The sequence below is a fragment of the Fusarium pseudograminearum genome, chromosome 4 (genome assembly GCF_000303195.2).
Source record: "Fusarium pseudograminearum CS3096 chromosome 4, whole genome shotgun sequence".
Classification (NCBI taxonomy): Eukaryota; Fungi; Ascomycota; class Sordariomycetes; order Hypocreales; family Nectriaceae; genus Fusarium; species Fusarium pseudograminearum.
Window position 1 is genome coordinate 3,368,758 of NC_031954.1, and position 23,344 is coordinate 3,392,101.

At 46.5% G+C, this 23,344-nt stretch overlaps 7 protein-coding genes across 7 annotated transcripts, besides 2 other annotated features; 4 read left to right on the forward strand and 3 right to left on the reverse strand.

The window, feature by feature from the left end:
* Nucleotides 1-276: 276 nt before the first annotated feature.
* On the forward strand, nucleotides 277-2,108 carry FPSE_04161 (uncharacterized protein; the record flags this gene model as incomplete). The annotated part of the gene is made up of 3 exons (XM_009257279.1): nucleotides 277-387; nucleotides 445-1,911; nucleotides 1,947-2,108. 3 exons carry the CDS (start codon nucleotides 277-279, stop codon nucleotides 2,106-2,108), a joined length of 1,740 nt encoding a protein of 579 aa, XP_009255554.1.
* A 97-nt stretch (nucleotides 2,109-2,205) lies between these two features.
* Nucleotides 2,206-3,789, reverse strand: FPSE_04162 (uncharacterized protein; the record flags this gene model as incomplete). The annotated part of the gene is made up of 2 exons (XM_009257280.1): nucleotides 2,206-3,586; nucleotides 3,638-3,789. The coding sequence occupies 2 exons, from the start codon at nucleotides 3,787-3,789 to the stop codon at nucleotides 2,206-2,208; spliced, it is 1,533 nt and encodes a 510-aa protein (XP_009255555.1).
* Nucleotides 3,790-4,308: 519 nt separating this feature from the next.
* On the forward strand, nucleotides 4,309-5,862 carry FPSE_04163 (uncharacterized protein; the record flags this gene model as incomplete). The annotated part of the gene is made up of 3 exons (XM_009257281.1): nucleotides 4,309-4,833; nucleotides 4,893-5,179; nucleotides 5,229-5,862. The coding sequence occupies 3 exons, from the start codon at nucleotides 4,309-4,311 to the stop codon at nucleotides 5,860-5,862; spliced, it is 1,446 nt and encodes a 481-aa protein (XP_009255556.1).
* A 361-nt stretch (nucleotides 5,863-6,223) lies between these two features.
* FPSE_04164 (uncharacterized protein) lies at nucleotides 6,224-7,067 on the reverse strand (the record flags this gene model as incomplete). The annotated part of the gene is made up of 4 exons (XM_009257282.1): nucleotides 6,224-6,521; nucleotides 6,571-6,628; nucleotides 6,687-6,844; nucleotides 6,892-7,067. 4 exons carry the CDS (start codon nucleotides 7,065-7,067, stop codon nucleotides 6,224-6,226), a joined length of 690 nt encoding a protein of 229 aa, XP_009255557.1.
* Nucleotides 7,068-8,091: 1,024 nt separating this feature from the next.
* On the forward strand, nucleotides 8,092-10,521 carry FPSE_04165 (uncharacterized protein; the record flags this gene model as incomplete). The annotated part of the gene is made up of 6 exons (XM_009257283.1): nucleotides 8,092-8,460; nucleotides 8,529-8,779; nucleotides 8,841-9,070; nucleotides 9,127-9,374; nucleotides 9,756-10,124; nucleotides 10,180-10,521. The coding sequence occupies 6 exons, from the start codon at nucleotides 8,092-8,094 to the stop codon at nucleotides 10,519-10,521; spliced, it is 1,809 nt and encodes a 602-aa protein (XP_009255558.1).
* A 1,543-nt stretch (nucleotides 10,522-12,064) lies between these two features.
* FPSE_04166 (uncharacterized protein) lies at nucleotides 12,065-12,868 on the reverse strand (the record flags this gene model as incomplete). The annotated part of the gene is made up of 1 exon (XM_009257284.1): nucleotides 12,065-12,868. One exon carries the CDS (start codon nucleotides 12,866-12,868, stop codon nucleotides 12,065-12,067), a length of 804 nt encoding a protein of 267 aa, XP_009255559.1.
* A 5,881-nt stretch (nucleotides 12,869-18,749) lies between these two features.
* Nucleotides 18,750-19,913, forward strand: FPSE_04167 (uncharacterized protein; the record flags this gene model as incomplete). The annotated part of the gene is made up of 1 exon (XM_009257285.1): nucleotides 18,750-19,913. One exon carries the CDS (start codon nucleotides 18,750-18,752, stop codon nucleotides 19,911-19,913), a length of 1,164 nt encoding a protein of 387 aa, XP_009255560.1.
* A 272-nt stretch (nucleotides 19,914-20,185) lies between these two features.
* Nucleotides 20,186-20,232: a microsatellite.
* Nucleotides 20,233-22,233: 2,001 nt separating this feature from the next.
* Nucleotides 22,234-22,253: a microsatellite.
* The last annotated feature ends 1,091 nt before the right edge of the window (nucleotides 22,254-23,344 follow it).

The window sequence follows — 23,344 nt, forward strand, 5'->3', positions numbered from 1 at the left end:
ATTGGCGATCATGCCTCGTCTTTATATAAAGCAAATAACGACTTGTACCTAGCTACAATTAAACAGGGATTATTTTGTAAGACAAACCGTTAAAGTAAAGTTGAACAAAGCTTATTACCCCAGACTCAACCCCGGACTCTATAAGACGCTAATCATCAAAGAGGATGAGTCTACGCGGGGAATAGGAAAATTAGGACATGAGGAAAACATATTTAACCGCTCAATTCCCCGCCTCGACTCATTAATTAATAGCGATCATTCTCAAGAAATACCACAATGGTGACCAGCCCCACGCCCACTTCTCCAGATTTCCCAGATACAAACACACCAAGCCAAAAAGGACCAGCCAGTAGAGCCTGTGACCGATGCCGTCGGCGAAAAGCAAGGGTAAGACATCTGCATCGGCGAAATTCATTAAGCGAGCACTCAGCTGATGAGCAACAGTGTGTCCTCAGAGACTTGGATGATCGCTGCAATAGCTGTAGGGAATCAGGGGCTCGATGCACCTTTGATCTCCCCATTTCCCGCCGAGGCCCCAAAGCCCGGACAAGGAAGTCTCGATCTCAAGGTCGAGGTCAAGGACAAACGGGGGAAAATTCAACGACGGAACTAACTGCGTCCGCCAGCAATGACTCGTCCGCTGGCTGGGATTCTAGTGCCGTTCATCTTGGGCTTTCGCCTTCTTTGATGGTCAGCCCTGTGTCTGTGTCTGTATCGAGTGACGCGACGACTAGTCAACAACGATGGCAGGACTTATCGGGAGCATTGGCTTTTATCACGAATGATTTGCATCATTTCGTGACCCAATGCTTCGACCTATTCTTCGAATATCTCTATCCACTCACGCCTCTGGTGCATGAGCCAAGTCTCCGCGATTCTCTGTCGTATTTTACGCAGTTCCCAATAGCCCGTGGCACGGGGCTTTTGGAGTTATGGCCAGAAACGACCTTCACTCTAATAACAGCCGTTTGCGCTGAAGCCGCATTTCTACTGCCAAAAGATCTTTTTCCAGAGGGTCAATCCGTGGCTGACATCTTTCTCAATGCCTCGCGGGCTTGCTTGAACCAATTTCTCGAGGCCGAGTTGGAAAGCCCGAATGCAAACTCCATCACTATCCGATATTTTCACTCCAATTGCCTTCATGCTGCAGGGAAGCCCAAGTACTCGTGGCATATCTTTGGAGAAGCCACGAGACTAGCACAAGTGATGCAGTTGAATCTAGAGACTTCGCTCGAAGGTTTGCAGCCTGTCGAAGCCGAGTTGCGCCGCAGAGCTTTCTGGATTGTTTACATGGGCGATAAATCTGCCGCCATACTCAACAATCGCCCTATTACTATACATAAATTCTCGTTTGAGGCAGGAATCACCACGGCGTATCCTTCCGGCATTGAGGACGAAGCTCCAGTTCTGTCTCCTGGTAACCTCGTAACTAATTCCGATGTCGTGAGAATAACATGCATAGAAGGTTTCAATGCCAACCTGCGTCTATGGCAAAACGCATCTGATCTGTTGTTGGAGCTGAGACTAATGCACGATCGAGGGCACCAAGACTTGGGCATGACAAACCTCCAGTCGTTGCTCGGCGCGCAAGACAAAGATCGTCTTGATGAACTTTATATCCGCTTCATCACATGTCTAGATGATCTGCCCCCTTATCTGCAATCATACACGTTCGCTGCCTTAGTGGATGGCTCAAGAGAAACCGCCAAACAGTTCTTGATTCAGTGCGCGAACCTCCAAGTGTCAATCCATTGCCTCAGAATGGTCATTACTCAAAAGCTAGAGAATTTGCCCTTCTACAAGGCCGAGATGGGACACTCGGATCTCCGAAAGACGGAAATTGCTCGAGATATGCTGCGCGTCATACAAGAAGCACCCTTTTGGTCGCTGCAGGTAAACGGCGAGCCTTATGTAAGTAAAGTCTACTAATGAGAAACTGATTCAAGCTAGTTAACCCTCTACAACTAGGTCGAAAAGATAAGACTTACTGGAGCAAGTCTTTTGGAGATTATACACAGAAATGGGTCCTCGCCCATCGCTATGAGAGCCCGGAGCGATTTTACAGTCCTGCTCGATCTCCTTACTCGGCTAGATTCCAAGGCTTCTGATGCATTGCGAAATACTTCTGCGATAGTAATATAGGTGAAATTGATGTTCAACAGAGTGACAACTAGACTAGAACTTTCCCTGTGCTGCATTGAATATTCAGACGCCCTTCTCATGAACGAAATCATGCTCTTCCTTCTTTATCTCAATCTCCTTGGTCATTTCCTGCTTTGTGCTCTTTCCCTCAAACAGATATGTCAGTTCCTCAAGCGTGGGCCCAGAAGTCTCGACAAAGAAGAAGTATACAACCAAGAAGATGATAGCGACCCAGACACAGTAGTAAATGTAAAACTTCCATCCAATAGCCTCCAGTCCAATGGGATTGACATACCCACCGAAGATGGACGCCACCTGAATAGTAAGGAGCACAAATGCCCAGGTCTTTGCTCGCATCTGGTAGGTGACAATCTCAAGTGGATATGTCACGACCAGATTCGTCCATCCAAAGGTATAAAACCCTTGGAAGAGAAAGATGCACGCCAAAACAACACGTCCACCGGCTAACGATCCTTCGAGGTATTGCTTTGCGGCAATAGTCCACATGATGAATGTCACAAGAACACCGCCGGATCCAACAAGGAAGAATGTGCGACGCTTGAACCTGTCAACTAGGAGCGTCATGGTGATGGCAACGATGTACTGCCAGATAGTTACCATGCCATTCACCAGTGTGATGTCCTTCTCGGCCTTGATACCCGTGTCTTTCAGAATCTGCGTCAAGTAGTTGGATACGAGAAGATTTCCGGAGCTCTGGCTGAACAGCGCAGTTGCAAAACAAAGCGCAAGGCGTTTGATGTTTGGAATAGAGGAAAAGAACTCCTTCCATGTCATGTTCTGTTCAGCTTCCTTGTCGATAAACTGTTGAATCTCTGCACACTCGAACTTGACCAGCTCACTATTCGCATCACCTTCTCCATGGTACTTGATGAGAATCTCGCGTGCTTGGTCGACTTTGCCCTTGGCAATCAACCATCGCGGTGATTCGGGGCAGAAAAAGATGAGAATAAGCTGGTACGCTGATGGTATAACTTGCACGAGAGTAGGAAGCTTCCATGACCACTGATTGGGAATGCGAAAACACCCATATGTAGCCCACGCACCAATAACGTAGCCAAGAACAATATTGGTGTTGTACAATGTTGTGATCTGTACGCGCTCCTTGGGATGTGATAGCTCTGTTACAAGAACGGGAGCACCCATCTGGATAAGCGAAGAGCCGATTCCAAGAACAATCTTTCCGCCAATAAACATGTTGAGGGATGTAGCAAAGAGCTGGACCATGACGCCTGCGATGATAACCACTGATCCCAGTGCTGTTGGCACGCGGCGGCCAGCGACGTCACTGATCCAGCTGAGGAAAATAAAGGGAATGACTCCCCCAATAGCATTGGAAGCTCCAAAGAAACCAAGTTTAGAACCGGTGGGATGGCCGAAACGATCTTGCCAGCTTTCGAGCGTCTGAAGAGCGTTGGTCATAGAGCTGACTTGTTGTTAGTATAGGTAGGATTTAACATTGGAGGGAAGTACATACCCGTCGATGCCCAGCGCCATACTGGCAAACAGCGAGGATGTGAGAAGGAAATAGAGAAGAACTCCATTCTTGCGTTTCCAAAATGGAGCAATCGTAGTCAAATCGATAGGTGACCGGATGTCTTCTGTGGCGTGGGCCACTTTCGGAGCCATTGTGAGGTACTGTAACAGGATTCAGATTGTGTTTTTAATGGACAAGAATCGACTGAGAAACCAAGTGTAGTTCCATCATGAAGAAGCTGGCGAAGTATCACAATTTTATAAACAAACTGCAATGGGCTGAGGGCATAGATTTGTTCGTAAATGCTATAGTAACAAAGCCTGCTGCGGAACGAAATCCGTTACATTAACCCCAGATCATGGTTCTTGCTTTCCCCGTGGGGAATGGTCAGGGTCTAAGTTCCAAGCTACGGGCAAACGGAGAAATGGGAGATCAAGCTAGACACGAATAGACGCACGCTTTTAGCCCGACGGGGAAATGTGTCGGCGAAATACTGATCGATATCCATGATCAGCGGAAATGCCCTATGTATGATCCGTAACATAAGTTCCTTTGTAACTAATAACGAGGATCATGTTATCGTTATTATCAGACCATTTTGCTATAAAGAACGCCAATAAAGCAAGTTCCTTGTTGAGGAGTTCGCATCAACTTACAAGACAAACGTTGCAATGGCTTCTCTCCCCCGCAACTTCAAACTCGGCTTCGCTACTGCATCCTACCAAATCGAAGGTGCGGTAGCTGAAGATGGTCGAGGGCCCTCAATCTGGGATACCTTTTGCCATCTCGAACCAACCCGAACAAAAGGTGCCAACGGTGATATTGCATGCGATCACTATCATCGATTAGACGAAGACCTTGATCTCTTGAAACGCTATGGATCAGACATGTATCGCTTCTCTATTTCGTGGTCGCGTGTAATTCCTCTTGGCGGTCGACATGATCCCATAAACGAGGCTGGCATTGCGTTTTACGACAGAGTCATCGATGGTTGTCTTGCCCGTGGTATCACTCCTTGGGTCACGCTGTACCATTGGGACTTGCCGCAGACTCTGCATGAACGCTATGGTGGTTGGTTGGACGTTGAAGAGTCCCAGCTTGACTTTGAGCGCTATGCGAGACTGTGTTATGAGAGATTCGGCGATCGTGTTAAACACTGGATCACACTAAATGAACCTTGGATTGTGTCCATCTTTGTGAGTAGTGTCTTGCTATAGCTCAAACAACGATGTAATTGACTGACCATTCATCATAGGGGTACGCAACAGGAGGCAATGCTCCTGGTCGAAGTAGCACCAATCCCCAGTCTACAGAAGGTGACACATCTACTGAACCTTGGATTGTTGGAAAGGCTCTCATCATGAGCCATGCCCGTGCTGTAGCGGCCTACAACAAAGATTTCCGCCAGTCACAAAACGGCTCAATAGGCATCTCGTTGAATGGCGACTACTACGAACCATGGGACAAGAAGGACCCGCAAGATAGCGAAGCTGCTGAAATACGCATGCAGTTTCATATCGGATGGTTCGCTGACCCTATCTTGTGAGTCCCTTCTAAATGATGAAAGTACTCATCACTGATATCCCAACAGCTTGGGTCAAGATTACCCTCGGTGTATGCGCGACCAACTCAAAGGGCGTTTACCAGCTTTCACACCCGACGACATGCAACTTCTCCGCTCAGTAGAGACTGATTTCTATGGCATGAACTACTACACCTCTCAATTTGCACGACACAGAAGCAGCCCAGCCCTGGATACCGACTTCATTGGTAACCTTGATGAGCTACAGACCAACAAGGCCGGTGAGCCTGTCGGTCTAGAGAGCGGACTTCACTGGCTGCGATCCTGCCCTGATCTCTTTCGCAAGCATCTCACGAGGGTATATCGCCTTTACGGCAAGCCCATCATTATTACAGAAAATGGCTGTCCCTGTCCAGGGGAGGAAAAGATGAGCCGGGAGGAGTCTGTGCAGGATGAATATCGCATCAAGTATTTTGAGGACCATCTAGACGCGATTGGTAAATCTGTAACAGAGGACGGTTCGGTTATCCAGGGCTACTTTGCCTGGTCTTTGATGGATAATCTTGAGTGGTCTGATGGGTATGGACCCCGGTTCGGGGTGACATTTACCGATTATAAGACATTGGAGAGAACCCCTAAGAAGTCGGCGTTGGTTTTAAGACAAATTATAGACCGGCAGAAGGGTGAGCAGCTCAAGTTGTAGTATGGGCTATCTACTTGTCGAAGGCTCGATGTCTTTCCAAGAAATACATTGACAAAAAAGCGAATCGAATCTGCAGCTGACACGCATCATACATGGCGACCCGGAAATTTGTATCCCTCGACCAAGGCAAAGTTGACCTCTACGTTTAAGGGTGTAAAAACAAACAGCCTCATATCATTGCCTAAGCAGCATAAACTAATTTGCCAATTTCGTATCTTACGCCTCAAGCGGCCTGCCTCTCTAGTAGTATCAAAAGGCTTGGGTACATTCCTCATTAATTGTTGTCACTCTCCTCCTCTCTGGGTTTTCCTTTAATAAAACCTCTAGCTTCTGAAGTCAACAACACCATCAATCTCCTATATCATTCCAGAGGTAGATGTAGTCGAGGTACAACCACATAGTCGTCGTGGTCACCTGGGCCCGAGCAATCGGTGGACCCTGTTGCATACTGCGTGGGTGTTGCATATTCATAGCCAGTAGCACTGCAACTCGACGTCAAGTCATGGAACTTGTCTGCATCGTCCTGGTCATAGCCGATGGGTGCTTGCAGCTGCACCCTCTGTGGACCAAGTAGACAGTCCTCACACCTAAGTGGTTTGTCTGACTCCCTGTGATTTCGCCATTCTGCCAACTGAAGATCACAGAATTTCCCAGTGTCCCTGATGCCAATTAGTCATGTGTCAGCGTGTATGCTCTAGCATCACTCACCGGTCTTGATAGCAATAGACTTCATATGAAAGCAGCAGTAGATCAGCCATATACGTTGCTAACAAGAGAGTCAGTCTCATGACATAGATATCCCAGTACTAACGGGTTATACATACGTGGAAAGATGGTATTTTTGTGTTTAAAGGCCACTGCATCCATCTCAGTGTTGCATGCAGATACAACCTTGGCTCGAAACTCCTTCAAACTGGTATAGCAGCGTTCATGGCAGACCTCGCTCAAGGTTTCACTGTCCAGAATGTCGTACATGATTTGGCTATTACCACAGTTAGTTATGTCTCTCTGTGTTTTGTCTCTGCTTACGGCCCGGGCGCATTTTCCATCAATGCAGGTGAGCATGCTGGAATGGTAGTGTTCAACATCGACAGGCATTTCTCACTCAGCGCCATAGAGTCATAAGGGTATACCCAGCCCAGCTGCTGACCGACAGCTGCCTGGAGGAACGATGCCACTACAGGTATAGCCAAGAGAATCTTCATCGTGCTTGAGTGGTGGTGTGGTTGGAATGAGAGGATAGATGCAAAGGTAAGAAAATTCAGGATAGTCTCTTCTTATAAGGACTATAGGAGGGAGTATTACGCAACCATACAATTTGAAGTTTATCTAAGTTTTTGTCTAGGTATGATCACGCACAGATACAAGAACTTACTGCCACTTTCGATCTGCATGATAAGAGTCTAAGTCAAGTCAGAGCTCTGTTTCAAGCAAGCTCGGGGCGAAACTGAGTGAGAAAAAAATCTACCATGCTCTAGGCGGTGACTACAGGCTTCGTTGCTGTGCGTGCGTGTTCATGGTGGTCAGAACTAGGTTGCCATGAGCTGAGAAAATTCTGTCATGTGTTTTGTAAAGTTCTCTCAGATTATCTATGTATTTTGACTTTCAGTAGATGTCCAACTCTCCTCAATACACGTCATATTCATAACAGTAAGTTTGGTTGTCCTGACAAATCGAAGCTCAGTAGATAGGAACAGTAGGGTTGCTCTTACGACAACTGAATTTAGATCAAGACAAAATGAGTAGGCTGCAACTCGTATCAGGTCTTCTCAATGTATCGGCTGGATCTACTGGCATTTCTACTGCCTCTACTGGCTACGCCAGCTGTTACTGTAGAGGCCCTCGACTGGGGAAATCTGTGCCAATAGACATATGTTCGATCTTTCTAAGCTTGGTGGGCCATATCCAGTTGTGACGACGCGATATAAAGCCAACCCAGCAGGATACTATAATACAGCATATACATTAAATCTTTGCAAATCTTTGGAGAAATGGAGGAAGCAAGTCAGAATGCCCTACCCATAGCAAAAACTGAGAGTTTAGTTCCTAATTCGTGAGCTTAACTTACGTTGTGGAAACTTACCTGAAGAGAGAAAAAGAAAAAGTTAGATATTAGGACTATTTATACAAGTAAATATCCCTACTTCTCGGTTTCTTCTGTATTAACCAAATTTCCATCGAAAGAAAAGAATACCACTCTCCTCTCGATCGAATCTATCCATGTTTCTCATGGCTCCAAAGTCGGCTTCCGCAAGGGGCCATGCCTTCTCACGAGTCTTTAGACTTGTATTGACTCTTTTCATCTTTCTCTCCTTGTTCGTTCTGGTTCAAGGATCTGCTGACAGCCAGGATGACGGTAACCTGGATAAACCATCTATGGGATCAGCTGTATCAGAATACCTGTTTACAGGTAAAGAGAACACAACCGATACTTGTGCTTCAAGTGATAGCGAAGCTATCCTGGGGACCCTACAGCGGCGTGATACCCGATACTTTGGGCTAATGGACGATCGTTGCTACAAATCTGACACATGCGAAGCGAAGAGCGATAATTCTTGCCGTTTGGGTTACAAGAAAGTCGGATTCGAGGTCTGCGGTGTAAGTATTTGGCCCTTGTCTTGTCGGCTGTGACCATTCCCAACTTTATCACTAACAATGTCCGATAGTACTGGACCTCCAAAGGGAAAGCCATATGTTGCGAAGAAACCATTGCTCCTAAGACATGTACATGGCGTGGTAGTGGTGGAGATTGCAACGGCCAGTGCCATACTGGCGAGGTCAGATTGTTCCAATCAAAACGCGGTGGTGGTTTCAAAACAGAGTCAAGCAACTACGGGTGTGACCGAGGATGGAAAGCATTCTGCTGTGAAGAGGAAGAATACGATGAACTACTATCCGGGTGCAAGTGGACTGGCTGGTGAGATCATATTCTTACATTATCACCATGGAATAACGTTTGCTAACTTTGATAACTATAGCGGTGGCAAGTGCAGTGAGGACGAAAACTCAGTCGCCTACTCTACCCAATTCCCTCGCCATTGTTCGATTCTTTGGTTTGGAACACACCTGTGCTGTCCAAAATCCAAGCCTGAACCCCTGATAGACTGTCACTGGGTTGGACAAGGTGATTGTGCAGAGAACTCATGTGCCAACTACGAAGTCACAGTTGGGACAGAAGGTTATGGGGGCGACAAAGACTCCTGCGCATGTATGTATCGAGTTTCGTGGGTCAAAGACATTATTGCTAACCCGATATCTCTTAAGGGGGCCGACGCAAAGCACTCTGTTGTCAACACAACCCGAAAGCCATTACCTGTTCCCGGGGTTTGTGTGAGATAGACAAGAGCTATGATTGTGGTCCGGACAAATTTGCAGATTGGTCTGAAGCTTCGGGAGGCCTTGAGGAACGAGGCAGAACGAGTAGCGGACGAAGAAAGCTCAGCAGGAAGTTTACGATGGGCAAGAATTATTACTTTGCCAATGTGACTGCTCGCGGATACCCTGGTTCCACTGTACTTCACAGTAGTACTCGAGGTGCGCAGGCTTCACTTTTTATTTACAGGCAAGTCGATCGAATACTGGACACCCATATGCCACAACTCTTAACTAACACTCTGATCGCATAGGAATGATGCAAAGGCGGGCTGCTTTGCGACTAAGCTCGACGTAGTGTCGAGGAACGACTTGACAAAAAAGCAAATCGAGGCTTCGGTTGACACAGACCATAATCCAGATGTACGTATACCCCAACCAGGGCATCAGAAGATTTGACTTCTACGTTTTGGGGTACAAAAAGAAATGGCCTAATAATCCCGTCTCTCACGACCCCAGAGACCAAATTTTCTTATACTCTGACCTGCCTGCCTCGGCATACATAACTGACTTTATAATAGCTCCAGTATGCTACCGCTCTTCTTGAGACTGCCATGACCGGAATACTGCCAAACGGGACTCAGATGGTGACTCAAGCCATTGATTACAAGGATATCTACGATTACTGGTCAAAAGATGTCCTCCCTAAGTTGCCCTCGGCAGGTTCAAGTCGAGTTGTAAAGAGCCCAAACGATTACTTCATGGATCGATTTGGCTCTAAAGGCAATCGCTTACCTTTCTTACTCTTGGACCGTAATCTGAACCAGGTTAAAGGCCGAATTTTCAGCGATGGCGCCACAGTTCAAGACCCCTCTCTTTTTGCTAAACTTCTTAAAGCGACAATCAAAGGTGGAAACGGCCATGATGGAATCCTGGATCCCATTAAATGGGTAAGTATTATCCACTCAATGAGCGTCTTTTAGAATTCAACTGACTAGTAGGAAGACTATATCTGTATTTCGCTATTTGAACCGAGCAGAAGTACGAGAACAGATCCAGAAGAATCGACAAGGCCTTCTCGCTGCCTCTTCCCAGATATCAGGCGCCGTACCAAGACTCAAAAGATTGCATGAAATTCATCAAGAGTTTGACTACAACTGGTATCGAGCACGAACGGACAATGCTCGTAAATGGGTTATTGGACAGCTGGACTTGATCGAAAATGCGTTCCAAAAAGCAAGCCCCGTACCAGCTAACTACAAGACTGTTATGGATACTGTCGCAGAATTCAAAACCGAGGCTAGGCTCATTAAGCCGCCCCCTGAAGACCCCAAGAAGTATCATTGATTTGGAGTGGATATGTCGCTGGCTGCGTAAGTAAATTGAAATCGCGATATACTGTATCATAGCTAATATAGTATAGGAACTTTGAGACTCGGGTTGCCCTTCCTCAAGTTTGGTCTCGTGACAATAGAGGATATATCGAATATATCTTCCTCTTAATGGCCAGAGAACCCTCACTAGCAGAAGTCCTTAAAGACGAATAGTTTAAAGGCAAGCTAATGGCCAGTTTAGCAGAGATCTTAGTTAGGTTGCAGTTCAATCTAGGACTGAAGGTCAATGCAGCGTTCGCGAGATGGTGGGAGCTAGAGGGCTAGCAGAATATCTGAGGTCTATACTAAGCTCAATAGAGTGCTTCGGTTTAAAAGGTTATAAGTTTTTTTTTCTCTTCTAGAAGTCAGTGGCTTCTTTCATCTCAGTCAGGGTTTTGTTTGAGATAGCTTTTAGTCCTATACATCTTGATAGCCTAAATTAAACACACTTGACAACTTCGAGCTACATAAGGCACATGTGCCAATAGTCTCTTTGTTAGAACTAAAAAGACAATACTGCAGTTATATTGCTGAAACACATATATCGTACAACTTTGACTATACATTCTACTATACAATAAGAACGTCTATAGGGCTATAGAAAGCGGCTCTCTATTATTACACACGTAGATGCCTTGGTAGTACCTGCCTAGTTGAAGTAAGCAGTAGCTAATATGTTTCGAGAGTATCTAGGTCAGTCGATTCCACCTCTACCGCCCTAATGACTACACTACTTCATTGTATTTCCATATCTACTCATTTCTCCATGATAGCTTCTGTTGGGCTAGTGTCAGCGGTGCCTAAGGTTTCCGAGTGGAATAAAGCGTACTTCTGGTACTTCTAGGTCCGTTCGCTACATTGACCGACTTAAGTAGAAATATCCATCTGTGTCGCCGCTGGTGTAGATTTCCCCAATACCAAGTATGTTGGCACTCTATAAACGAGCGATGCTGCTGCCAATGCTTATCCTAGGATGAAGAAGCCAGAACCGGGGTCTCTCAAGTGATGAAACAGCAATCTTAGTAGTAGCCGTGGCCCCAAATACACAGGCAAAGCATGTTTAATCATCAGAAGTGCTTGTAGGTACTAATAGAGGCGTCCTCTTTAGTATTAAAGCCTCTGCCTTAGGTATAGGTCTTCTCTTTTTACATTTTCCTTTTTGGGCCTATCATTAGGTCTATCAGGGGAGCCCCTAGAGTTCTTTGGTCTTCACAGAGGGAATATGGTAACTACCCTCTTGGAGGGCAGGCAACTAGCCTTTCTCTCTTATGACAGAGATGCAAAGCCGGATGGTACTTCCAACCAATTGGTTTGCGCCACTGAGCTTCGTGTGCAGCTTTGGTCAATCACTTTTATTGCCTGTCTACTTAGCGCCCTATCGGTTCGATACGAATATAACCTGTCTGTACGCGTACAGATGAGATGTACCATATCGAATCGATAAGTGACTGGAAATCAAACCTATTCAACTTGGGAGCCTGCAAAATTCCTTGGCTTGGTTCAATTTCAGCTTTGGCTTAATCGGTAGGCATGGGACCGTCGGCTGGGAATACCATGGGTGGCCTCGTGTAGTCATATCCCGACAGCTCCTGCTTGGACAGTTTGTCATAGAGATGAGCAAGACAATGCACGCTGGTATATTGCCAGCCTGTGTATTCTCTGCTGCAGCCTTCTATGCGGGGAAATCTGCCTTCTCCTTCTCCTTTTCGGTGGCAGTTCTTGTCGAGGACAACACAAACGACTTGCTTATCGTCGCCCTCGGCACCTGCATCAGCCCAAGCCTCATACTGGGCAACGGTATCGAGGCACTTCTGGTCAACGTAAATGCAGTAGCGGAACCTTGGAGTCTGCTGCTGGAATGCATCCTCTACCCCAGGACCGTCTCGCTCGACAGAGTGTTGAGATGTCCATTCTGAAAAGCTCTCGCGCACGTGCTGCTTTGTCGCATTATCGAGAGTTTCCCGGTCTTCGATAAAGACCCATTCTAGAAGTGGCTTCAAGAGCGTCGAGAGTTCCATGGACTCAAGGTATTCCTCCACTGACGCTCTCAGAAACTCGATGTAACTTTCCCACAGCCGCTGAGACTCCTCTGTATACACAGTACGAAATATGACAAATCCCCACCGCTTGAAACCAGTCGCTTGCATGTCCCGAATGAGACTGGATAAGGGTTCGGTCTTGATCATGGTATGATTGATCTCTGGGATTTTGTCAAGGGTTGGAGCTACTCCCGAAGGGAGCTCTCGGATGCTGGTGATGATTCTGGGTATTTCGCCACGATAGCCGCGAGGCATCCAATGAGGCTGAGGAAGGGGCCGCATCTTTGCCTGAATAACTGAGGAATAGATCCGCCCAGGGAGAGAAGAGATGAAGTTTAGTCGTTCAGTTACGTTGCGGAGAGACATGACCTCTTAATATATAGCCCCCGAAAAGCTTAACAATTGATGTACGTGTCCTGTCTAGTCATGGCAAACTCTTAAAGCCCGTGAAACCTATTCTATTAAACTCTATATACGTGGAAAAAGAGAACTCAAAAAGTGTTTGCCTGGAAGGGAAAAAAAACACTTTTGTTTTTGCTGCTAACATTGTGCTTGTCTTTTATTACCTAGGTGCCTAGGTGGATCCTGAGACTCCATACTCGACAGCGCACAAGATGAATACGAGAATAGAAACTTATGGTGCATACTCAAATAATTCAAAGCCACGAGAGAAGACTCGAGAATAAGTATGAAGGGGAACTTGGACCTTTTTTACGATTATGTAAATTGAGTGATGCATTTGGTTGGGTCCACGTGAAATTGGGGCACTGTCAGCTCTCGGTTCTATTCTAGGTTTTGGATGCCATCAACAACTTTTTAAACTCAGCCTCAGCTTAGTAAATTTACACTTTTTTATATTGTTGGGAGAAACCATTGTCAGAAGAAAGACTGTATCTGGCGTCGGCTCTGACAACCCCCGTGTCTCGGAACACGCACGCCAAGCAGGTCGAGATCCTCCTACCGGATGCGTGTCAAAAATCACTGCCTCATCCTTTGGGGGTGGGAGGGTACCTACACAGTCTGAAAGCGAATTATGTTTCTTTTCCTACGTGTACCCATTAGCGAGTATATGGTTTGGAACGGAAACAGAAACAGAAGCCTTGGGGGTTGCAAGTATTATGTGAGGGATGCTATCGACGTGGGGCTGTTCTCCTTCTGTCAGCCATGAAACGTACTCCAAGAACGAGCGAGGCAAGGGTGAAACTTTCCGGGAAACAGATTTTGCGGGGGGTCTTCAATATAGAGGTAATTATAGCAAGGGAGTAAGTAAGTAACAGACGCAACATTCGGTAGTGTGTAGCTGGGGTTCACGAGGGAGGAATTCTATTGATGCAGATCGGAGTGGTTTTTTCGTCGGGTCTAGTTTCACTCTTTCGGACCGGACAGGGCTGGAACGTGGAGGAATAGTTTATTTGTTTAGTGGTTTAGGGTCGGTTATTGAGTTGATATGTCTCCAGCCTCTAGTCTGACTGACTGGCTGTTGGAAAGTGTACCGGGTAGGAGGCATTCTCCGAAGTGAAGAGGAGGTTTATAGCCACTGATAGACCAGTCAGCTCCGCAAGGAAGCGGATACTTAGAGAATCCAGTTCGTATTTGAGTCCTTCTATGGATGCTGTTATGGCTGTGCTTAGCCTTGTATTCACAGTATTTTCTTCAAACTTTTGACAAGTCCACATCCACAGATACTAGTAGTGCAGAATTATAGTTCTAAAAAAGGATAGCTGGCTACTGCTTAGAGTAGAGCCAAATTTAGAGTCCAACATCAGATGATGCTAATCCTGGAATGGTTAGTTGGATCGAATACAGAAGTGGCTGTTGGGCTCAGCTCTTTCTCTCCACTGTGACGTTGCAGAAGCTGATGTGGGTTCCTGATGAAGATGTGTATGTGGCGGTGCGTGTGGCTGTTGAAGGGTTGATGTGGACCTGGGGAAGCTTTTTGCTTTGCTTTGGTTCACTTCGCTTCTGCAAGGTCAAAAGCCATGGCGTCATTGAATCTCGACCAATGATTAATCCATGTCTATATACGAAAATCATCAACGCCAAAGATTAAGGGTTCATTTTAGCCTCTGTTGGGAAAGATCTTATCAGTTTAACCTTGTCTAGGCAAGACAATGCCATCAAAATTCATTAGAATTGATTCGAATTGTTAGTCTGGCTTGACTTGGCTAGACTTGTCAACCCAAGACATTCCATTCAATGAGGGACAGCCGCATTCAGTAGTCAGGCCAATACTCAAGGGCTTCAATATCCAAAAGATTGCCCTGTAGATCTCCCCTCTTGGCAACTCAAAGCCGTGCTCGTGCAGGTACGGGTGCAGATGATAGGGTTAGATAGTCAACATGATGTGATTTGAGGCTACAAGAGCGGAGCGGAAGAAAATCTCGACCATCTCATCTCGGACGGAAATGTCACTGTTTGACGTTATCATCGGATCCGGTCGAACCAGTACGATTCCGTCAATGTAGCGCGGCACATACGCTCACTGTGTCGAGGTCTCGCCTGCCTAGCCTTATCATGATGATAGTCCTACAATTTTGTATGTATCTCTGTCAGGTGCAGAATTTGATACTGGAACGAGATTCTCCGTGTCCAGCTCAACCTGCGACACGACAGTTCACCAATCAGAGCACGGCGTCTGTTTGGACCCTGCCCTGAGATTTGGGGACCCTGGCAGTCTTGGCGTCTTTGCCGACCAACCTGAGACTCAGAGGGCAAGGGGGTAGAAGGGGAGAGGGGGGAAAATCGAATTCGAGGGGTTCGAGATTTGATGGCAAAATTGCTGTAAATGGTGAAGCGCGAAAAAGGGCAAAATGGCAAAATAGGAACGGCTGTGTCTTGTAGATTCCCATGTCGAGGGGTTTGACAAGGGGGGTAGTTTATTCCATAGTGTGATTTTTGAGGTTCGTCAAAAAGGCGCACACGGTTCGTCGACATGGTCAAGGGATTGGGGAACATGGTCCAAGAAAAGAAACATGACCGCTGATGGTTAATCTTCGCCTAGAGGTTATTTTCTTCCAGTCAGACTGACGAGCAACTGTTTGTGGATAGTTTGTACCTCCATTACTCAACCACAAATGTCGGTCTGGCAGTATAGAAAAAAAAGAGGCGATGGAAAGTGGGTGTCTGGAAGGGTTCAAAAGTATAAGACGTGATTGGTCAAACGTTGTCCAACTGGTTCGATGGGCAAAAGGCGATCACCGATTTTTAGCGGGACTATGGGGACCAGTTGTGGGAGAGAGACTCGTCTTTGAGCTGGACAAGGGCGCTTCAACAAGGAGAGACTCTGTCCAATCTCGTCGGGTCATGTTCTTGATTGTGTGTTGTCAAGTTGCTGCATCTAACGAAAAAGAATAGAAACCTACATAGTACAGTACCTGAAATTGAGGCATTAGGTTAGTACCTAGGTCAGGTAGGCATCATAAATCTTTGTGCCTGCAGTACGAGAGATCCGCTTGCTGATGAGTTGGCCTCGCCTTGACATGGCATGCAATGCAGCATATCGCATCGTCCTGTTCTAGCGCAGTCTAAACAGGGACGGCCCATACCATGAAAGGGTTGAGATCAAGACTAGACGATACCATCAAGAGGCTGGCGTCTAGGACCCCGTTCAGCGTGAGTATTCCACGATTGATAAAAACTGTCTACACTGTCCTGTACTTTGTCAGTGACTTTTTATCTTATACAGAAATCGGTGATGTGTCTCGGACTCGACTCTGAATGGGTGTGGAGACGTGCGGCTTGTTTGACGCTGTGTTTGGATGTGATGGTCTTTAACTCTGCGACCTCATCTTCGCCTATCATGTCGCGCTATTGCATTTCATCCTCCCACCAATCCATCACACACCAAACTTAACACACTTTAGAGTGTGTAGCTGAAAAAACACCACCACCAAAATATCACCACCAAAAAAAGACAGCGTTTACTATCATACGAAAAGAATAAGCAGCCAGGCGACCCTTAAAGCAACCATCTCTCAAACATGGTTCAACGGGCGGCAAAAGCCAAGTCGACTCTGACACACACACAACAAGGTCAAGGTCAAGAACCCTGGGCTGTCAAATCTCCCTCACCCGAAATTCGTCCTGTTCTCTGCCGTCGTGTTTGATGTGGCACCAAATACAGACTTTGCCTCCGAACAGGGTAGATGCTCAAGGTTACTTACTTGTGCAGATCATCAAGACACAAAAGTAAAAAACAAAAATATGGCTCGATATTAGCCTTGGAAACCATGACAAGCGGTGTCGAGGGAGTTATCGGAACATTTTTCTCAAGCGAATGACTCTTTACAGTAGCTTGGCTAGCATCTGCATCTACATCGCTTTCTACTGCCCGTAACTCAAAAGATGCCCAATCATGACTTCTAGTCTAGTTTAGCTGTTGCAGCATGCAGCAACAGGAGCACGCAGTATGCAGGTTCTGCCAGCCCATCTCTTTCAACTAACCTGTATCCTGCAAGCCTCACCACTTTGAAGAGACAGGGGGATGATGTCAAGAAGGTTATCGTTCACTTTGGAAGCCTGACCTTGCTCGTCCTTGATCGGGCATGGCTTTTGTCAACCAACCCTAGATCTGATGATTTTGTGAGAATGAATGTTTGCTCTGCTATGTTACTTGATTAATTAATATGGGATATCTTTTTACCTTTGTGGAAATGATATACAATTGGAGAGAGGCTGGTCATTCATATGTCCACGTTGTCTGGTGACGACGCCAATTGTCATTGACCCAGTCAGAGGTAACGACCACGAGGAAAACCAGAGGCTGGGTTGGTGATCGCATGCACCGTAGCTCTGGATAGTAGCATGGTCGTTTACTGTACACACGACACAGTAAAAGCGAGCCGATAAAACTAATTATGGAACATGAATTGTTTGTTCATCCATCATCCGCTGTCTCGGCTACAATGAATTCGTCATATCGTGTCCGTGACTCCATCATACAAAGTTATCCGCAAACACGAGATGCAAGAGATGCAAACGGTTCCGGAAACATATTGATCGGGATCTAAAGTTGCCGAATGTCTCTGGGCAAAACAAAACTGATTAGCGATGTTTTTTTCTTTTGTCGTGTTACTGTTGTTGGACTTTGAAACGGCTTCTGTTATGGGTGAAGACAAGACAGGACGAGCGACGTTCTGGCACACGCCAAGGCTGGTTCAGGTTTCTTGACTGTTCATCTCGTGGTGGAGGTTGCAAGTGGCGTCTCCTCCTACTGTCATGTCTGCCTGTGAGTGGTTGATTTGGTTGAACGTCACGTAGTAGCAGACACAAGAGAGTGTGAGTCTCGTGGCAGTTTGTTTCTGTACCTGAAAGATTAACGCCAGAGTACTAACGGGACTCGATTTAACTTGACTAAAAACCCCCAACTCTGTAGCCATTTGCTAATAACTCGTTCCATCGCGTAAAGTTTTGTTCCATCGCTTAAATCCCATCGAAAAAATGCTATGGCCTCGTCTTCAACGACTTTCTTCCTACAGAGAGAGTACGGACCAAAGAATCCATCATTTTATGGAGTGGCCAAGACCTGATACCCTGCGATGCCTGTAAAGCCTCCAATGCCCTGCGCTATTCCCCCCAGACCCCTGCCAGCATAAGCGCCCCTGCCTCGTCAAGTATACAGTGTGGCACCTGAACAATCTTCACACGGTCATTCTCGTACCAGAAGGTGGCTCCCAGTGGATCTCACTCTGGGAAGGGACCTTGGCTTGGGCTGAACCTTGTGCTGCGTTCTGGTGTGTGAGTGCCCATCCTACTTTCAGTCACTTTCAGGTCACTCACTCATTCTCTCGAGACTGATATTAATCCTACCACTCCCCCCAGCCTCTTAATGAATTGTTCCTCCTCCCTCTGTAATACTACAAACCTCAATTATTGATTTCGTACCTCTTGGTCATTTGATCAATCCCTTGTCGACAAGTAAAACCAACAGAAAAAGACATTCTTTCCGCTTTCGTCTCTTTTTTGTTCCTTTGTGTCTTGGATCCATTGTCTCACCGGCCACTCCCAAGACCGTTGCTCCACGTCCACGTCGTCCACGATACAACTCATACTACCTAATCAACACCTGACGACATTATTCCACGGCTTCTCCTTCTGTACCCCGCCCTCTTCAAAAGGGTGTCAACTGGGAATTCAATAAGATCGTCACAACCATATATCGACAATGTCTCTAACAGTGACGCAACAACTACCGCAAAGGGAGCTTGATGCACCAAAACTTGATACTTCTCTTGCACAGCGACATTCACAGCTCCGACCTCAAATAGAATCATTATCCGTCGAGCCTCCTATCTATTCTCCCTCCGCCGACGCCGACGAATCTTCTCGCGAAAGCACTCCCACAACCATGGTTCCCACTCAACGACAACTCGCTTCTGCTCCTGCTCTTCCTGCTAAGAGTGCCCTCCGAGCTTCAAGATGCTTGGACGGTCTCCTCGCCCACAAGCTCAACACCCAAGGCCAATCTGCTTTCTCTGCTCCTCATGATGTCTACCTTTCCTCTGAGGAAGATGCTTCCTCCTCCGCCGATGACTTTTCCGACTTTGAGACCGACTCTGGTAGCGATGAGTCCCTCGCTTCAGATCGAAGAGGCAGCCGTGAGGACACTGCCAAGATGGTCTCGGTTGTCTACGCTGGAAAGCCTTCAGTGATTGATCTTCCCCGACGATCAGTATCTCCTAGCCTCATCAGTGAAGCTTCTTCCCGACCCTCATCAAGAATGTCGACCTTGTCTCGACCTGCCAGCTGCCTTCGCAGAACATCTACTCTCCCAGTCACACTTCCCGTTCTCGATCGCCGCATGTCTTTCTGCACCACATCTTCAGGGTCCGTTATGCACCCTCCACGAACCAGCAGCATGGGCACTAGCCGTCTCGAGAAGCAAAAGCCAGACTTCCTCAGCATTGACCCTTTTGCGACCAAGGCTGAGCCTGAAACCAAGGAAGAGTCAAGTGAGAGACCTAAGACACCAAAGTCTCCTGGTGTATTCAAGCGCACACTGAGCTTGGTTAAGAAGCGAAGCCGACCTTCGCTCAACACAAATTTCGCCAGCCAATCCCGAGACAACCTTTCTCTCTACACACCTTCGCTGCATATGGAGCAGGTTCAGGAAGAGCCAGGTACCGACTCGGATGACAGAGCTCCTAAGCCTATCCTCAACAAGGCACCTACCTACCACGAGTTTGCCCAAAGAAGGATGTCATCAGCCCCAATGTCGCCCATGTCACCTATGTCCGAACCTGGATCGCCAATGACACCCAACAGTACCCGCAGCCGTCTAAGGCAGGGATTGGCAGCAGCGGCGCGACGACGAAGCGTCAAGGTTTAAGCAGCACATGGCCAAGACAAACAATTGGCTTTTTTGTACATTTACGAATTATGACTGGGCAACTAAACGGATAGCGGGTGCAATACGCCTCTAATATTTTCCTTTGTCTACTATTTTCTGTATTCGACCTAGAAAGGTCTTAGGGCAAAGGGCACCAGGCGTACTCATGGGATATCTCCTGCTGGACAAGAAAAGAAGCCGGCGTTGTACTTTATTAACTCACCACTCGAAATCGAGCAAGCGGCGTTCTTTGGGATTTTAGACATATCGATACACATATACACACACACACACACACACACACACACACAACACATACGCTTTGCAAGCGTGGACGACCTTGGACAGGTCTTTTGTCAGATAGGATAGGTGGTAGATGAACCCAGCCGCAAAAAGACGGTGAAAAAGGGAATGCATCAAAAAAAACAATACCACGAATGAATATAACAAACAATACCTACTACAACTTGATTTTCTCCATCTTTTGTGAAGTCTATTTTGTGAATACTACGTTGGAAGGTTTATGGTTTGCATGCATTGCATTATGCCCGAGGATGCGCTAACAGATGCGGTGAAGTGGTTGCTTTAGCTCGGCGCGACCGGTGCAAGTACCTGAATATCTGGGGTTGAACTCTGCAGCCACCGACAACATCAAGCATAAGGGAGGCTTGTAGGGCTAAAACTAAGGGTATTAATGAGTGTCGACTATTGCATCCTATAACTGTTTTCGTCTATAGGTTTATGCTCACATACCGATTGCTCCCATTGAAACGACCGGATTTGGAATAATTGTAGTTTGCGTGTATGTATAATTCTTGGCGACAAAGTGTAAAACGACTATCGATTTGACTAACCGCGTTGTTCTCCCCTGTTCCTTTTTGCTTCTGTTGTTGCGGTGATGAGAGGGAGAGGGAACGATAATGTCAGATCACAGACAGGGTATAAGTGAGAGATACTGGGGAAGTACATAATACTGACGTAGTGGCAGGGCAGAATCAGAGGTAGACGAGATGTACTTGCCGCATTCGGTAGGTGGGAAATTGAATCGACAAAGTCGACGGACAATTTATTTGTAGTAGCTCCTCCAAAGGTAATCTCGGGATGTCACTCAAGATTTGATTTGATAATGAGTGAGGCTGGCATTATAGTAGCGAGTACCAAGCAGGTTCTAGAAGGAGAGAAGAAGAATGAAATGCATTGGCTCGTAATGATGGTCTCGTCATTATTTCGGCTCGCTTATACAAACTGGAGACTTTTGAAGAATTGTTGAATATTTGACACGAGATATTCCGTCAAGGTACATAGTACAGATGAAATCCCCTGAGCACGTGGGGTGATTGAGGTTGTCCCCCTGTCGTTGTTAGTTCAACTCGATAGGGAATTCATATTTTTTTGATTGAGATCTACCCCTTGAAATGTACAATCACCCCCAGGTCAGCTCAGCTTATTAGTGAGGATACGGCACAGCAGAAGATGACAGGAGGATCAATTGAAGGATTCGGGGTCTGTATGTACTTTGACGTTTCGTAGAATACTGTGCCGCTGTCATTTATTATCGACTAGTCGTGTTTGTCAATTATCTAATTCTATTTCCGCCATCTCCTGAGTCAAGTTTATTACCTTGTATCTAGAAAACGCAGCAACCAACAGACGGAATCTTTACTCACTAGCTTCTTCTTCTCAGGTCACACTCAGGGGAAGCAAAAAAACTCCACAGAGACGGGATTAGGATTAGCTGTGGATCGCGAAAATGGAGTGAGACTGGGACTGGGGGGCGGTAGAAAGGCCCAAGGTCAAAAGGTATCGGTATCTGGGCTTGGCTTTGAGATACTGTACGGGGTTTGGATGTAACGGTATGATGTCTTGCTTTGCTTTTTGTCTGTTAATGCAACCTATTTTGTTTCTTTTTGCTCCGGCACGTTTGGATGAAAATGCACGTGCGAAAAAGCAATGATTGGAATATGGAGAATTAAACGGGGTTGCATATCTTGCTATCACATATTTACATACTTACATATGGCACGATTATTTCGCAAATGTTTCGCTTTTATTAGTCCTCGTAAAAAGATAATGATGATAATTGCTGACTAGTCATTTAAATGTCATTCTACCTTATTCATAGAAATCAATCAATTGACCGTCTTTTCGAAAGTGGACTCTCTACCTACCTATTCAATGTCTAGCCTCGTCTACTACTCGACTAGACTAATTGTTTCTAGCTGCGATACTAGCATCGACCAACACCTCAAAAAGTAAATCACTCTCTGACAGACACATCTCGTGTCAAACAGCGTCAGTGTCTCAGGCCTTTCACAAGACACAGACCAGACCAGACCAGACATTCCTACATAGAGTTGTACTGTACAGTAGTACAACAACTAAACTTGTTTCCTCTCTTGCGTGATGTGATTAGATCCTTGCCTGTGGAGAGAGGCTAAAAAACGCACGTTCTACTCGTCGCTTCGCCTCTTGCCTTTGAGTTCAATTTCCTTTTGGGCTTGGACCTCTTGAAGGCGTCTCGCATGATACTATCTATGGACCTGATGGAAATGTGGCTGGGAATGCACGAATACAAACCCAGACCAACAGACGCCAGGGGAAATCCGTTCAACGTTGGGGCTATAGACGGCCAAGGCGTCTGACTTTGCACGAACTGGTGGCTCTAGAAACAAAACATTAAAGAAACAGCAAGACACGAAGCGGTCAAAAGACCAATAGTTCATCCACCTTTTATCGTCATCACACTGCTGACTCCCCCCGATGCAACCGTTTTCAAACACTGGTGCTAAAAGAGAGTTGCACTGGGAATAGAGATTGGCGCTGATAATATTACCATCGTGCACTTTGCCCGCAGATCTTGGCGTGAAGGTATCCGTACTTGGACCCTGAAACATAACTTCTCTGGTCATCATGCAAGCGCTGCACTGTGAGATACTCGTACTAGATCTCCTCTGTAGCGTGCTTCTCGAGTGATAGTAGGACAGTAAGCTGGTGATCCTCGTCTGGGGGAAATTGCGCTCTTCAACTTTCGGCCTCTTGCGTCGAACGATCGGCGATCCGAATTGCCCTGTTGGATCTCTTAGTCTCTTGTGCTAATAAAACGTCTGCGAGCTGGTACTTGCGGTGGCTGCTGATGATGGGTGGAGCGGTTCATTGCTGAGAATATATTATATTAATCTACGTGTTGGACCAGGTAGATGAAGACCTGCAAGATCTTAAAGGATGATAAACACCAGGCTCTGGGATTCTGTCTTGACTCTGCGTGTTTGTCTGTCCGGCGTAGTCTGGCTAGTCACCTCGCCTGACTCGCCAGTTAGAAGCTATTTCCAACATTTCCCACTCTCACCTCATCGTGGGCACGTGCTCAAGCTTATCAACGCAGCGGTTACAGATTGATACTGCACAGCGTCGTAGGCATGAACGTGCGTGAC